The 14,619-nt window shown below is 37.0% G+C and overlaps 1 protein-coding gene across 3 annotated transcripts in view; it reads right to left on the minus strand.

The window, feature by feature from the left end:
- Nucleotides 1–12,403: 12,403 nt before the first annotated feature.
- The window catches only part of SLC25A12 (solute carrier family 25 member 12), an 86,958-nt gene continuing 84,742 nt past the window's right edge, over nucleotides 12,404–14,619 (minus strand). For all 3 annotated transcript variants that reach the window (XM_019656806.1, XM_019656808.1, XM_019656807.1), the window contains one exon: nucleotides 12,404–13,496. In XM_019656806.1, the coding sequence (XP_019512351.1) occupies nucleotides 13,298–13,496 (199 nt within the window). In that variant the 3' untranslated portion in view covers nucleotides 12,404–13,297. The remainder of the gene's footprint in view (nucleotides 13,497–14,619) is intronic.

Raw genomic sequence — 14,619 nt, forward strand, 5'->3', positions numbered from 1 at the left:
CTCAAATGAACTTTGTCATTGAATCAACTCCACATCTCGAGATCTGTTGCCACAATCTTGTCTACAAGTCTGAAAGGTAAGTGACAAATATCTAAGAATTAGTGTTGAAATAACCTATTTCAGGACTAAAAGAAAGGATTATGATCAGATCATGATTTTATCCCCTTTAAATTGTCCATTTCCTTAATCTTGACCTTTTGTCCTTCTCAAGTTTGTCATTTATTCAACAGAACATGAAATAGGAAGGACAGAAATCAGAACTTGAACGTTTTTGTGATGTTTGATTTTTAAAAATAATTCTAATGAAGATCTGTTGGGATAAATTTCCAAATAAAACTTTTTAGTAATGAGTATTATATAAGGAATAATTGACCAGGAATATTAAGCCCAACTCTGGTTCTAGCTCTAGCACTCATGAGAAATGTGATTTTAGCCAAGTTTTTTCATCTGTCTGTGCCTCAGTCTTTTTATCTTGGAATTAAATTTGGATTAGATGATTTCTCAATTGCCTTCCAGCTCTAAAATTATTAATTGTAATTACTTTAGGAAATTCTCCATTTTTATATATTGTTTTTATAAATTGACACCTGTAATTATCTATTGTATACCAAAGATAAGTTTTTTATATCAGCAGGCAAATATCTCAAGTTATCTCATAGTAGCAATGTCTGTGAGTCAAAAGTTCAATTTCAGCAGGGTCACACTGTCTACACACTGTCTTGTGTAGAAAAATTCATGTAATCACTAGTAATTATATTTTGCCCTCAGTTTGTAAAAATGATTAGAAAAAGGAAAAACATAATTATGACTAAGGTTGAAAATCAAGAGACGTGGCAAATCAGATGCTCATTGGACTCAAGTTGATGTGTTCAATTGTGAAAGAATAAAACTATTAAGTATTTGCAAAATACCACCACAGAGTTTTTGCTTTGGAGGAATGACATCTTTCCCTTCCCTCCCCAAAATCCAACGTGAACCTTTGCCCATTTAACTTTAGTTTACATTTTTATGAACACATTAATTTAATATGAGGAATTGCTTTTTGAGGTTGACTAGGTAATAGCAAAAGAGAAAGTGCTGAGACTCTCAATATTGATGTAAAATCTTATGACAGATTAAATTGACTAGAAAAAGTGTATGTAGCACAGCTCTTTATACTACTAGAAATGAAAACTTTGTGATTTTGAAAAATACCCAGTTATAGAAATGTACCTTATTATTTATCAATTATATTTATTTTTCTCTGAGTGGGAAACAAGCCAGAGCTTTCTGGCTAATTTCGTATTTTGTGTTTATTGTTTGGTTATTCTGTTTCTGAATGGGAAGAAAGATGATTGGTTACCCATGTTTGTGTTGAGGAAGAAGACTCAGTTTTGCAGACAATAATTAACTTGCAGTAACGCTCAGAAACAATCATTTTTTGGTATCATTTAAACTAAAAAAATATATATTGGTACAAGCTATCTTCCTGTTTTTAGACCCAGTTCCCTACAAATTTATAAAAACCTAGATATAAAATATTGTTGTAGTAATGCTGAGATACTGCATCTTGCAAGAATGGATGACCTAAAATTTAGGGGGAACTAAAGGAAAGTCGTGTTAGGGATGGTCCTAGTCTTTCAATATTATAAAAACGCTGATTCATTCTATTTTGTACTGGTCCTGATAGACTGTAACCTTTACCACTTGAACCATATGGAAAGGAAGGGCTGGAATGAATGAATGGATCAGTCAGTCAATCAAAATCTGGTGTGAAGCATATGATTTTTCATTTCCATTCTATTGGGCCGTGCATTTTTAAATGTCTTTTCTATAACCCCTGTATTTCAACATTGTCATTGTGAAATTTTCTAAATAGAAAAAGCTGCACAATTAGGTATATATCAAGAGAATGGAGCTTCAATTACAGCTTTGGCTGCTCAGTGGCTGTGAAAACAGTTGTTTAAACCATGACACAGCATCCAGGGTGTTGTTAGTGTTGTGCCTGAATCTTGGGCATAAGTCCAAGGGTAAAAAGCCATCAGCTTTGCCTCATTTGATGATTTAGTGATGGGATTCCCACTGAGTTTTTTTTTCCCCAAGCTACATAGAGGCAAGAAAGGAATGTGCTTTTCTGCGATCTTCTTGCTGATTGCTAGGCAACTAGGAATCTTATAGGTTTGGAAAAAATACCTGGAAATCATTTCTGACTCATTAAAAAATGCTGGGAAGTTATTTACAGATCTGGTTTACAGATTCTGGGGGCTCCTAGTGCTACCAGAGAAGTGGAAAGTTACCCAAAGGCAGGAACAAAAGAACACCCATGTTCAGTATTTCTTTTGTAGTAGAGGATTACAATTAAGAACATTCTTTTAACCAATTTCTTCAAACTTAATGCTCCTATAAGATAAAAATTTGCTTGGACCTAGCCTATTATATTTTTTAAATCCTTTGCACATATACGAAACATATTTTAGAAAAAAATGATACAATCCTAATCAGAAGACCAACTGGAAGACTTTGGATTTAGATACTCATATAATTGTAATGTTTTTCTCAGTAGGCCAATGCTCTCAGACTTTTTGTTGGACTTAAGGTTTAGATTCTCTTTCTGCCTACCATGTTCACAATTCCCCAGCTTCTTAAAGTTCGAATGGATTTCAGAATGTAGCTCCTAGGTACTGATAGTTTCCACATAGCCAATCAGCAATCTTTTACAAACTTTTCTAAAATTACAGTATTTTGCGTTGTTAGTTTCATAGCAGGAAGCTCAGTTTTGGCTTCTTAATATTCCATTACCAGTTCCCAGTCAGACGATGGAACAGCTTGCACTCAGGTAAGCTTTCAGAAAGGTCTGTTTCACTTTGTGAGGTCATTTATTCAGGTCTCTGGTAATGTATTGTTCTGCTTCTGTTCTAATGTACTTGATTTGGTCAGAAAGCTGTGGGGCAGCGATTGTGTAGGGTGTAGAACACACCTATGTGGTGCTGAACATGCAGAGACCTGACTCCGTGACTCCAGAAATCAGGTATACCCCCGGGTCAGGCTTTGATGGCAAGTAATTTTATCTTTTGTGAACTTTTGTACTAGATTTTTTTTTTAATGTTTTTTGGGTTTTTTTCTGAAGAAAGTAATGGAAATGCTTTGGAACCAAAATCTCTTATAGTTAAGGGTGGCCTCATATATGAGAAACAGAACATGGGGCTCAAAAGACCCAAGTTCTATTTTCCTGATATCCCCATTAACAGAAATGTCACCTGAGGCAGATCTGTATTTTCATCCGTTAAGTGAGGAAAATGCTTATTTTCTGTGAAGATTACATAAGATACTGTGTATGTGAAGACTTGTAAATTATAAAGTACCAAACAAATAAGGATTTTCTTTTTTATTTCATATTTTTTAAGAATACTAGAATGGAGAAGGAGCATTTTGTGTAGCGATCTGTGCAGTGTAATAAGATCTCATCTTCTAAGGACTAAGTGGCTTGCTTGGTATTCAAGAAAAATATTTTTTAATTCTAAGAAATAATATCACAGTTTGAACCCTCAGATATTTAGGAGTAACAGTAAACTGATGGGGAAATATTAATTGCCCTTAATCAAGGAAATTTTCCTAGGAATGTTTTCCCTTATTCTATGGTCTAATTACAAGTTACACTAATAGAAAAAAATGACCCTCTCCAAATTTCCAACCTAAGTTGTTGCTCTTATGTAAAACATGGATTGTGATATCTGGAGCCTTAGAAAAGAGGAGGTAGAACCCCTTTTTTAAAACAATAAGGAAACAGGGCTGGCCGAGTGGCGCGTTGGTTAAGAACTGGCTTGGGACGCCAGAGGGCCCCGGTTCGGATCCCATATATGAGGGCCAGTGACACTGCCCTCCACAGCTAAGATGCTGAACAACAGCTCGATCTGGAGCTGGGCTGCTGTGAGTCCCCTGCGACGGCGAAGGCTGCAGCCCCTGCTGTAGTGGGTTGCCATGGGCTACTGTGTATAGCCAGCAGCCTACATGAGTGGCCAGCAGCCACTGTGAGCGGCCGTCCAGAAGCCGGCGACTGATCTGCCTCGCCCGGGAAGAGCGCAATGATGGTGTCAACTTGGGCTGGTGAAGCAACATCCTCCACAACTGGACTGAAGAACAAAAGGACAGCAACTTGTCTGTTCCCCTTCCCCCAATTCCCCAATAAAAATCTTTAAAAAAATAATAATAATAAGGAAACAGATTTGATCCCAGCTACTATAGTAGCAGAACTGGCATCAGTCACTTACACAAAAATCTGGGGAACAACAGTTATTTAATTGTTAAACTTATGCAGTACCCTTCATTCTTCCCTAGGGTCAGTCCCCTTGGACATAACGTGTTCATTATAGGAAGATGATCACTAGAAGGGAGAGCTTCAGCCACAGGGGACCTGTGTGGCTGTCAGGCTTAGAGGACCGAAGGTTGGTCTTGCAGGAATACATAACTTGTGTCTAACTCACATCTAGATTGGGAGATCTCTCTCACTGTATCTAAAATATGATTTCCAGAAATAAGTCAAAACCAGACTTGTTAATGAATGCCAGTTGAGCAAGAAACTTGGTAAAATGACTAGGCCCTTCCTAATGAGTCTCATTTTCAATGTTTGATACAGTCATGAATTTGTCAGTACACTGAGGGTCATTAGATGGATTTGGAGGACACTTCATCTTCTAGAGGCAAAAGAAATGGCCTTAGCCTTCCTGAAACTCGGGAGCTACTTGAGTAGGATTTGTATCAATTGAGAAAACGGACTTTTGTATTTTGTGTTGAAAATTAGATAGTGCAGGGCCGGCTGAGTGGCTCAGTTGGTTAAGAGCTCGCTCAAAGGTTTGAGCTCTGAGCAACAGCTGTTCGAGTCCGGCCCGAGCTGAGCTGCTGCTGAGCTGCCAACAGGTGGCAGGATGGCTTAGCTGAAAAAAAAAAAAATTTAGATAATGCAGTGTGATTTATAGAAGACTGCCCCAATGTTTTTTTGCTCCTCGTCTTTCGTGAATCCTTCATCTCTCTAGACCCTCTGTTGTAAAATGAATGCTGCAGGGGAATAATACATCCACCCTTCACAAAAATTAACTCAAAACAGAACTAAACCTAAAACAATTATAAAACTCTTAAAGGTAAAGGAGAACACCTAAGTGAGGTGATGACTTTTAAGATACAACACCAAGGCAAAATCCATGAAAGAAATAACTGAGACGCTGGACTTCGTTAAAATTAAAAATTTCTGCTCTGTGAACGACAAAGTCAAGAGACTCAGAAGACAAGTCAAAGAATGGGAAAAAATATTTATAAAAGCCACATCTGACAAAGGACTGTTATCCAACATATGTAAAGAACTCGTAAACCCTAACAATAAGAAAACAAATCGATCAAAAAATGGGCCAAAGACCCTGTTGCTCAGAGCTCACACTCTTGAGTGAGCTCTTGACCAACTGAGCCACTCGGCCAGCCCCCAGAATGCTTCTTAAATGCTTGTTATCTATATTTTGTACCTGGATCCTACAAGTGGTTCGACTTGCTTTATTTAAACTATGTGTGAACTTATATTTACATTAATAATAAAGCAAATGATTTTTTTAAAAGATTTTTATTGGGGAATTGGGGGAAGGGGAACAGACAAGTTGCTGTCTTTGTTCTTCAGTCTAGTTGTGGAGGACGTTGCTTCACTGGCCCAAGTTGGCACCATCATTGTGCTCTTCCCGGGCGAGGCAGATCAGTCGCCGGCTTCTGGACAGCTGCTCATGGCGGCTGCTGGCCAAACACGCTGGCTGCTGGCTACACACGGTAGCCCATAGCAACCCACTGCCACAGGGGCTGCAGCCTACACCGTCGCAGGCGACTCATGGCAGCCCAGCTCCAGGTTGAGCTGTTGTTCAGCATCTTAGCTGTGGAGGGCAGTGTCACTGGCCCTCATATGTGGGATCCGAACCCGGGCCCTCTGGCATCCCAAGCGAGTTCTTAACCATCGCGCCACTCGGCCGGCCCTAAAGCGAATGATTTTTAATGTAAAAAAAAAAAAAGGGCCAAAGACCTTAAGAAAAACACCTTACCAAAGAGAATATACACATGGCAAATAAACATATGAAAAGATGCTCCACATCATGTGTCATCAGGGAAATGCAAATTAAAACGAGATACCACTACTTGGCCATTGAAATGGCCAAACCCTGGAACACGGACACCACTAAATGCTGATGATGTGCAGCAACAGGAACTCTTATTCTTTGCTGGTGGGACTGCGAAATAGTATAGCTACTTTGGAAGACAATTTGGTGGTTTCTTACAAAACTAATTGTACTCACCATATGATCCAACAATCATACTCCATAGTATTTACTCAAAGGAGCTGAAATTTATGCCCAATCAAAAACCTGCCCTTGGGTGTTTTTAGCTGCTTTTGTCATAATTGCCAAACTTGGAAGCACTCAAGATGTCCTTCGGTAGGTGAATGGATCAATAAACTGTGGTCCATCCAGACAATGGAATATTATTCAGCACTGAAAAGAAATGAGCTCTGAAGCCATGGAAAGACATGGAGAATTTTAATTGTATATTACTAAGTGAACAAAGCCAACCTGAAAAGGCTACATATATATATGACTCCAAATATATGACATTCTGGAAAAGGCAAAACTATGGAAACAAAAACTGTCAGGTGTTGGAGGGGAGGAGATGGATAAATGGGTGGAGCACAGAGGATTTTTAGGGCAGTGAAAATACTTAATGATACCATGGCAGATACATGTCAATATACATTTGTCCAAATGCATAGAATGCATTAAAGCTGGACTTTGGGTGATTCTGATGTGCTAATGTAGGTTCATCGAGTGTAACAAATGCACCACTCTGGTGGGGGATGGTGATAATGGGGAGGCTGTGCATGTGTGGGGACAGGCTATCGGAAATCTCTACCTCTTAATTTTGTTGTGAATCTAAAACTCTTAAAAAATAAGTTTTTAAAAAATAGTAAAACCAAAGGAGTTGAAATGGTATACTACAACATCTGTTTTACACAAAAGAAAGCAGTAAAGGAGGAAGAGAGGAACAACAAACGAAATGAGACATATAAACAAAACCCAACTATCAAAACTAATAAGTGAGTTCAGCAAGGTTGTAGGATACAAGATCAATAGAGAAAAATCAGTTGTATTTGTATTACTAACTGATATACTAATCTACAAATACAATTAAATATTCCATTCATAAAAATATCATAAACAATAAAACACTTAGGAATAAATTTACTGAAAGAAGTACCAGACCTCTACAAAACATGGCTGAAATTCTAAATGATCTAAATATGTAGAGACTCCAAGTTCAAGGGTTGGAAGACAAGGTTGTTAAGATGGCAGGCAGTTCACCCCAAATTGATTTATAGATTCAACAAACATCAAAATACCAACTGACTTTTTCTAAGAAACTGACAAACCTAATCTAAAACTTATATGGAAATTCAAAAGATTCAACCAAAATTTTAAAAAGAACAAAGGTGGAAGATTTACACTTTCCTATTTAAAAACTTAATATGAAGCTACAGTAATCAAGACAGCATGGTACTGGCATAAGTACAGTCTTGTGGATGAATAAAACAGAACTGAGAGTCTAGATATAAACCCTTACATGTATGGTCAATTCATTTTTGACAAAAGCGTCAAAGTAATTCATCAGGGAAAGAATAATTTTTTCAACAAATGTTGCTGAGACAATTGGATAGCCACATGCAAAAAGATGAATTGAGACCCTTCACACCATACACATAAATTCACTCAAAATAGATCATGAATCTAAATGTAAAAGTTAAAATATAAATTTTTTCAAAGAAAACATTGGTTTAGGCAGAGTTTTTAGATGACACCAAAAGTGTGATCCATAAAATTGATAAATTGGGACTTAATCAAAATTTAAAACTTTTGTGTTAAAAGACACCATTAAGAAAACAGACTGGGAGAAAGTAATTTCAAATCTGTTATAGGACCCTATATATACAGAATGTATAAAGAACAATTACAGCTCAATAATAAAAGGGCAAACCCCAATTTAAAAATAGGTAAGAAACACAAATGTCTAAGCACATGAAAAGATGCCCAACATCATTAGTCATTGGGGAAATGCAAATTAAAACTACAATGTAGTCTCACTTCACAACCATTGAATAACTATAATAACAGACAAAATTATAATGTTGGTGAAGATGTGGGGAAGCAGTAACATTCATACAACGGTAACTGATTCATTTTACATTTGGAGAGGGTGATGGAAATGTACTAAAATTTGGTTGTAAGGGTTACATAGCTCTGTAAAGAATACCTCTGTAAAGGTGTTAAAAAGAAAATGTAACTATACCACTAGACTAACTTCCTGTTTATAGTATGGAGACAAATTAGACAGATAGACAATGTGGGACATTCTGTAAGACAAAAGATTTATAAAGTTAAGGACAAACAGAAAGCAGGGGACTATTACAGAATTAAAGACTAACGATGCACAACCTAGCATAATGCATCAATCTTGATTAGATTTTGTATCAAAAAAAGTCATTTCTGGAGTAGTTGGGGAAGTTTGAATTTAGACTGAATATCAGGTGATAATATGAAGTTATTGTTGATATGTGTGATAATGATATTGACTGGGTACAGAATGTCCTCATTCTTAGGAGATGTATGCTGAAATATTTATGGATGAAATACCATGATGTCTGCAACATACTTTCTAATGGTTCAGAAAAAAATGTATAAAGATAAAGCAAATATGGAAAAATCTAAAGTGAATCTCGTTGAAAGGTATTCAGAGAGTTCATTTTACCTCTTCAAACTTTTCTGTAGGTTTGATATTTTTGAAAATAAGAAGTGGGGGGCGGGGGAGTCAATTATATTCCTATATATATCAGGAATGACATTTTTAAAGAGATATAATTTATAATAGCATCTAAATATATGACATACCTAGGAATGAATGTGCACGCACACACACACGACCTCTTTGATGATTATAACATTTTATTAAGACATTAAAAGGATTGAAATAAGATATATATTAGGGCTGGCCGAGTGGCGCGTTGGTTGGGAGTTGGCTTGGGCCGCCAACTTTGAGCAGCAGGGCCCCGGTTCGGATCCCAAATGCGGGCCAGTGACGCTGCACCCTCTTCAGCTAAGATGGTGAACAACAGCTCGACCTGGAGCTGAGCTAACATGAGTCGCTGGTGACGGCGTAGGCTGCAGTGAGGCTGGCCAGCATCTGGCAAGAGCAGCCGTGAGCCGCCGTCCAATGGCCAGCAACTGACTTCCTCAGCTGGGAAGAGCACAATGATAATACCAACATGGGCCAGTGAAACGTCCTCCACAACTAGACTGAGGATCAAAAGGATAGCAACTTGTCTGTTAACCTCCCCCAATTCCCCAATAAAATCTTTTAAAAAATATATATGTCATGGATGAGAAGACCCAATATGATATAAATCCTCCATCATTATAGAGTCATTGCAGCTCCAATCAAAATCTCAATGTGTTTGGCTTTAGTTTTGGGGAGGAAATTGACAAGCCGTTTCTAAAACTGATAAGAAGAGCAAAGAATCAAGAAGAACCACAGGTTCTTGAAGAACAACAAAGGTGAAAGGATTTGCTACACTATATACCAAAACTTTTTTTAAGTTAGTGTAATGAAAAGAGTGTATATTGGCAAAAGAAAAGACCAATAAAGAAAAATAAAAAGTCCAGAAGTAGATTTTTGCATAGATCACCCTTAAAGTCTAACAGGAGAGGCACTTCAAAGCAGTATGGAAAGGAAGGTCTTTTCAATAAACAATGCAGGAAAAGCAGAGTAACCATGTAAAGAAGCAAAAGTATTACCTCATATGATAGGCCAAAGACATTCCACATAGGATGAAACCTTAATGTGAGAGGCAAAACTATAATGCATTTAAGAAGAAAATATCAACCATATTCATGACCTGGAGAGAGTACGAAATTTTTTAAATGAAATATAAAACATGCTAGTCATGAGGGGAAAATTAATATATTTGAACATATTAAAATGTTAAGATATCAACATAGTGAAAAGACAAGCCACAAACTGGGAAAAAATTTTGCAACACAACTCATAAAGGAGTAGTATCCAGAATATATAAAGAACCCCCTGCAAATTATTGAAAAAAATGAACAAAAGACTTGAACACATGCTTCACTCACCAAAGATGGAATCCAAGTAGCCAATAAACACAGACTTGTCGTCATATGCCATCAGCAGAGTAAATTAATCTTTTTGAAGAACAATGTGTATATGAATATATGAAAGGTGTTCAGCCTCATTTCATGGAAAAGCCACATGAGAGAACATTATATACCCTTGGGGGAATATAAATTGGTGCAAGAATCTCTGGCAAATAGTTCAGCATGATTTAGTAAAGTTGAATCTAACACGACCCCTGTGCCTTTGTGGTTCTGCTCTCAGGTATATTTCCTTTTAAAAATGTATTCTCCAAAATATACATCAAAAAGTGCAGAGCAATACTGTTTGTAAGATCCCCAAATTGGAAACAACCCAGATGTCCAGTTAAATGGAAAAATAAATTGTAATATAGTCATAAAATAAAATAAGGAAATGATAGCTACATACAATTATATGGCTGAATCTTATAAACATAATGTTTAGCAAAAGAAGTCTCAAAAGTATAAAATTTGATTCATATAAATTTCAAAGCCAGGAACCAAATAATTGTGTTTAGGGATACACACACACACACACACACACACACACACATATATATGCTCATATATACACATATGTATGGTAAAACTATAAATAAAAGCAAAGACATGAAGAGTAGAGATGGTGTTAAAAAGGAGAGAAAGGGTTATAATGGAGGATCATATGGGGGAACTTACAAGGTGTTAGAAATATTCTGTTTCTTGACCTGGATGGTTACATGGATGTTTACTTTATGATTATTTGTTTAAAGTATATATGTGCATGTGTGTTTCTGTGTATACATGCATACGTGTTTCATATACTTTCTATATATTCCACAATAATATACCAGTAAATATGAAAAGACATTCAACCTTACTAGTAATTAGGAAAAGGAAAATTAAAACAATAATAATCACCTATCATGTTTGCCTGAAAGTAAAAGACTGATAATATCCATTTTAGCTAAGGTTGCAAAGAAATAGGCATTCTTAGCAAAGAAATGTGCTGTGAATAGGAAAGTAAATTAGTAAAGATTTTTTGAAGAATAATGTGGCAATATATATAAAAAATGTAAAACCCATATGTTGTGAATTATCAAATCTAATTTTAAATATCCTAATGAAATACTAGCACATGTACTCAAAATATGTGTACAAAAATGTTTACTGTTCACTACAGCATTGCTTGCAATAGTGGGGGAAAAAAAAGAATAAATGTCAATAAGGAAGAATACCATAACTTACACAATGGAATACCATGCAACTATTGAAACATTAAGAGAAATCTGTATGAACGGGCATGGAAAGATCTCAAAGACATTAAGTGAACAAAGGCGAGTCACAGAACAACACATATATAGATTTAAAAACATAATCCAGTTTTTAAAATACAAATCTGTATATTTATAGAGAGAGATGTATGAAAAACAGACAACAAATTTATATTCTAACCCATTAGCAGTGAGAACGTCTGGGGCAGGGAGTCGTGACGGAGGAAGCAGGGTAAGGAGGGTCCTTTCACATCTTACTCTATATACATATATAGTATTATATGAATCGTTTATAAGAACATATCTATGGACTACTTGCATATTCTTAACAGGTGATAATAGCAAAACAGCTATTATTGCTATTTATTCCATTCCAATGAGAACTGAAAACTTTGCTTTCAGAGCTAATTCCTTTGTTCCTGCGGGGCCTTGAGAGAGCCTACAGTTGTTTCAGTGCTGTCAGCCATCAACTGAAGAGCGCTGTGTGGGATACTAAGTGATTTGGTCCATCTCCAGGCTTGCCCCTTGAAAACATTTGCATACATTCTCATATCCCGGCTCATTGGCAATAGCAGTAATGTTTTCCCAAAGCACTTTGCTAAAGTAAATAAATTCTTATGCTCCACATCAGATCACAACCATGGTGAAGTGTAGATGTGGCTGTCAAGACACATGTTGAGATCTAAATTAGTAATCACACCCTTGGTGAACGACTTTTGGAATAAGCAGTTTGTTATTTGGATTCACAAGGAAGAACCTAGACCCCACTAAATCACAGGATAGAGCTTTTCTCCTTCTTCCTCCCTTCATTCCACCCTAGGTCTTTCCAAATTAAACTATTTCCTGTAGAAGTGGGAGAGAGGGAAACTTGATTATGAGTTATTTGGGATCAGTAGTGAATTAAAATAAGCACTATCAGTATATCTATGAAGGAAAATCCAACTACATGCGTACATTTGGTGTGCATTTTATTTTTGATTGGAGTCATATCCATAGGAAGGAAAACTGCCAAAGTATCCTTGACTCTTGAAAGCTAGGCCCTTGCCTTGCTGTGTCAGAGGAAGGCAAAACTAAGCTTGTAATGCTGGAGACATCCCTCTCCATAAGCACACTCACAGGCGACGAGCTGTCTAGGAAACGCCTTTTGACTGATGAACAGAGAAGGATCTACACACACGTGAAGTACAAATGGAAACACATCAGCACACACAAGTCATTAGCCTGGTCCTCTGGCATCCGCAGGCATGCGTCTTTCCCCAAGGATCTGTCTGATTCAATGGTGTCAGCAACTGGTCTTATTATACCTCTTCTCAGCAAATACCTTTTGATTCCAGAATGGAAAACAAGCTAGGAATTAAATACATCCAATGTTGATGCTTCATTTCCATAAGTCACCAATAAGAGCATGAATTTAATTGTAATACATTTATTTTCGGTGATTCTTAATAAAACACTTTCAAAACATTCTGTACATTTCAAGCCACTCAGAACTGCATTACATTCTATAAACGTGATCTGCTGGGATGAGTTGCCAAGGTGTCTCTGTACAAAGATGTACAATATGTACAGTCACTATAAGTGCAAGCTGTGCAAAGCAGGCTAGAACACTAATTCATGCCAAGGCTTAGAAAACATCTCAACACGTAAGACTAAAGCTGGAAACGGCATTTTTTTTTCCTGGGCAAATGGTTACTTTATAAACAAATATATGTATATGTCATATAGAAAGAATAGTTTGACTCCCCAGCTCAGTCAGCACCATGCAGCTGACTGGACACATTACAGGGCTGCTTTCCTAGGCCTCTCCCTTCAGGGTACCATTTGGCCACACTCAAGGTCGTCTCATCACTGAGCTGCTGCCACTGCCTTTGACTGAACCACAGGAACACTAGGAGATTTAAATTTGGGGAGATAAAGGCCAAACTTGTTTTCAATGCCAGCAAAAGTGGCTGTGGCGAGTCTGTATCCACCGATGTGATCGGGATTGGCAGGAGGAAGGTCTGCGATGCGTGATTTAGGCGTTGGTTCTGAGCCAGAGGGTTTGCTGTTGATGGGAAAAAGCAAATGGTCAGCATGCTCAAGACTGGTGAGGATGGCACACAACTGAACATTTTCACTCTGGCCCGTGTGTCACAAGGAAGAGGGTTGTTCAACCATTTCCTTGTCATCTACGCTGCCTTAATCATGATTTATAGGGGCTTTCAAAGCAACACATTCACATATTTGATTTAGAAGACAAATGGTCTCAATTTCTGCTTATATACATGTATAAATAGATCCACAGAAAAAGTATCAGAAAAAAATACACTCAAATATTTACACTCTCCAGGAAGTAGGATTATGAATGATTTTTTCTCTTTTATACTTTGTTTTCCAAATTTTCTGCATTAAGCATAAATTAATCATAAAAAGTTTACATTTTTCTCTTATGACAGTTTAAAAAGCTAGATTTTAAAATAGACTCATGAAGGTTATCACAAAAATTATTTAAAGAGATATACATATAATTCTTACTTCTACAAAACGTGAAAGCATAGAAAAGCCCGGAATTGTAAAATTGCTGTTCTTACTTTCTTTGTATAAGTCCCTCTACTTCATTCAACAGCTAATTCCCAACTTGGCCTCTGAGCAAAAAAGGGGCTTATAGGTTTATGAGGTGGAGGTGAAGACTCAGATGCAGGATTTGATCTTATGCTGAAAAGCTGATAATTGCTTGCTTTGGGTATAACCTTCCCCACCCAGCAAATTCAACAAGTAATTCCTATTCTCTCCAGAGCAAGCATCAAGTACTAAGCTTCACGAGGCCCAATTTCTGGCCTATATCTCACCAGTGATTATGTCCATAGGTATAATCTCTCTTTGATCCTTGTTTTGTTTTGTTTTGTTGGCAATATATTCGCTCTAAGGACATCTATACCTATTCTAATAATAAATTATGGTGAATAATGAAGTCTTGGAGGTGTAAACAGCCTTGACTGACACTTTAAAAGACTGCTGCGTCTGAATTAGTCACAAAGGTGTGACTAATTCAAATTTACATGACTTCTGGTAAAAAGGCCGTACAATAAAATCAAAATAAGGACCTAAATCCATGAAGCTCAGTATTTCCTTATGCTGAAAAAGGTAACTATTCACAGAACCTTTTAATTTGCTGCCTCCCTAAACTT

This window comes from Hipposideros armiger, unplaced genomic scaffold (genome assembly GCF_001890085.2).
Source record: "Hipposideros armiger isolate ML-2016 unplaced genomic scaffold, ASM189008v1 scaffold_266, whole genome shotgun sequence".
NCBI lineage: Eukaryota > Metazoa > Chordata > Mammalia > Chiroptera > Hipposideridae > Hipposideros > Hipposideros armiger.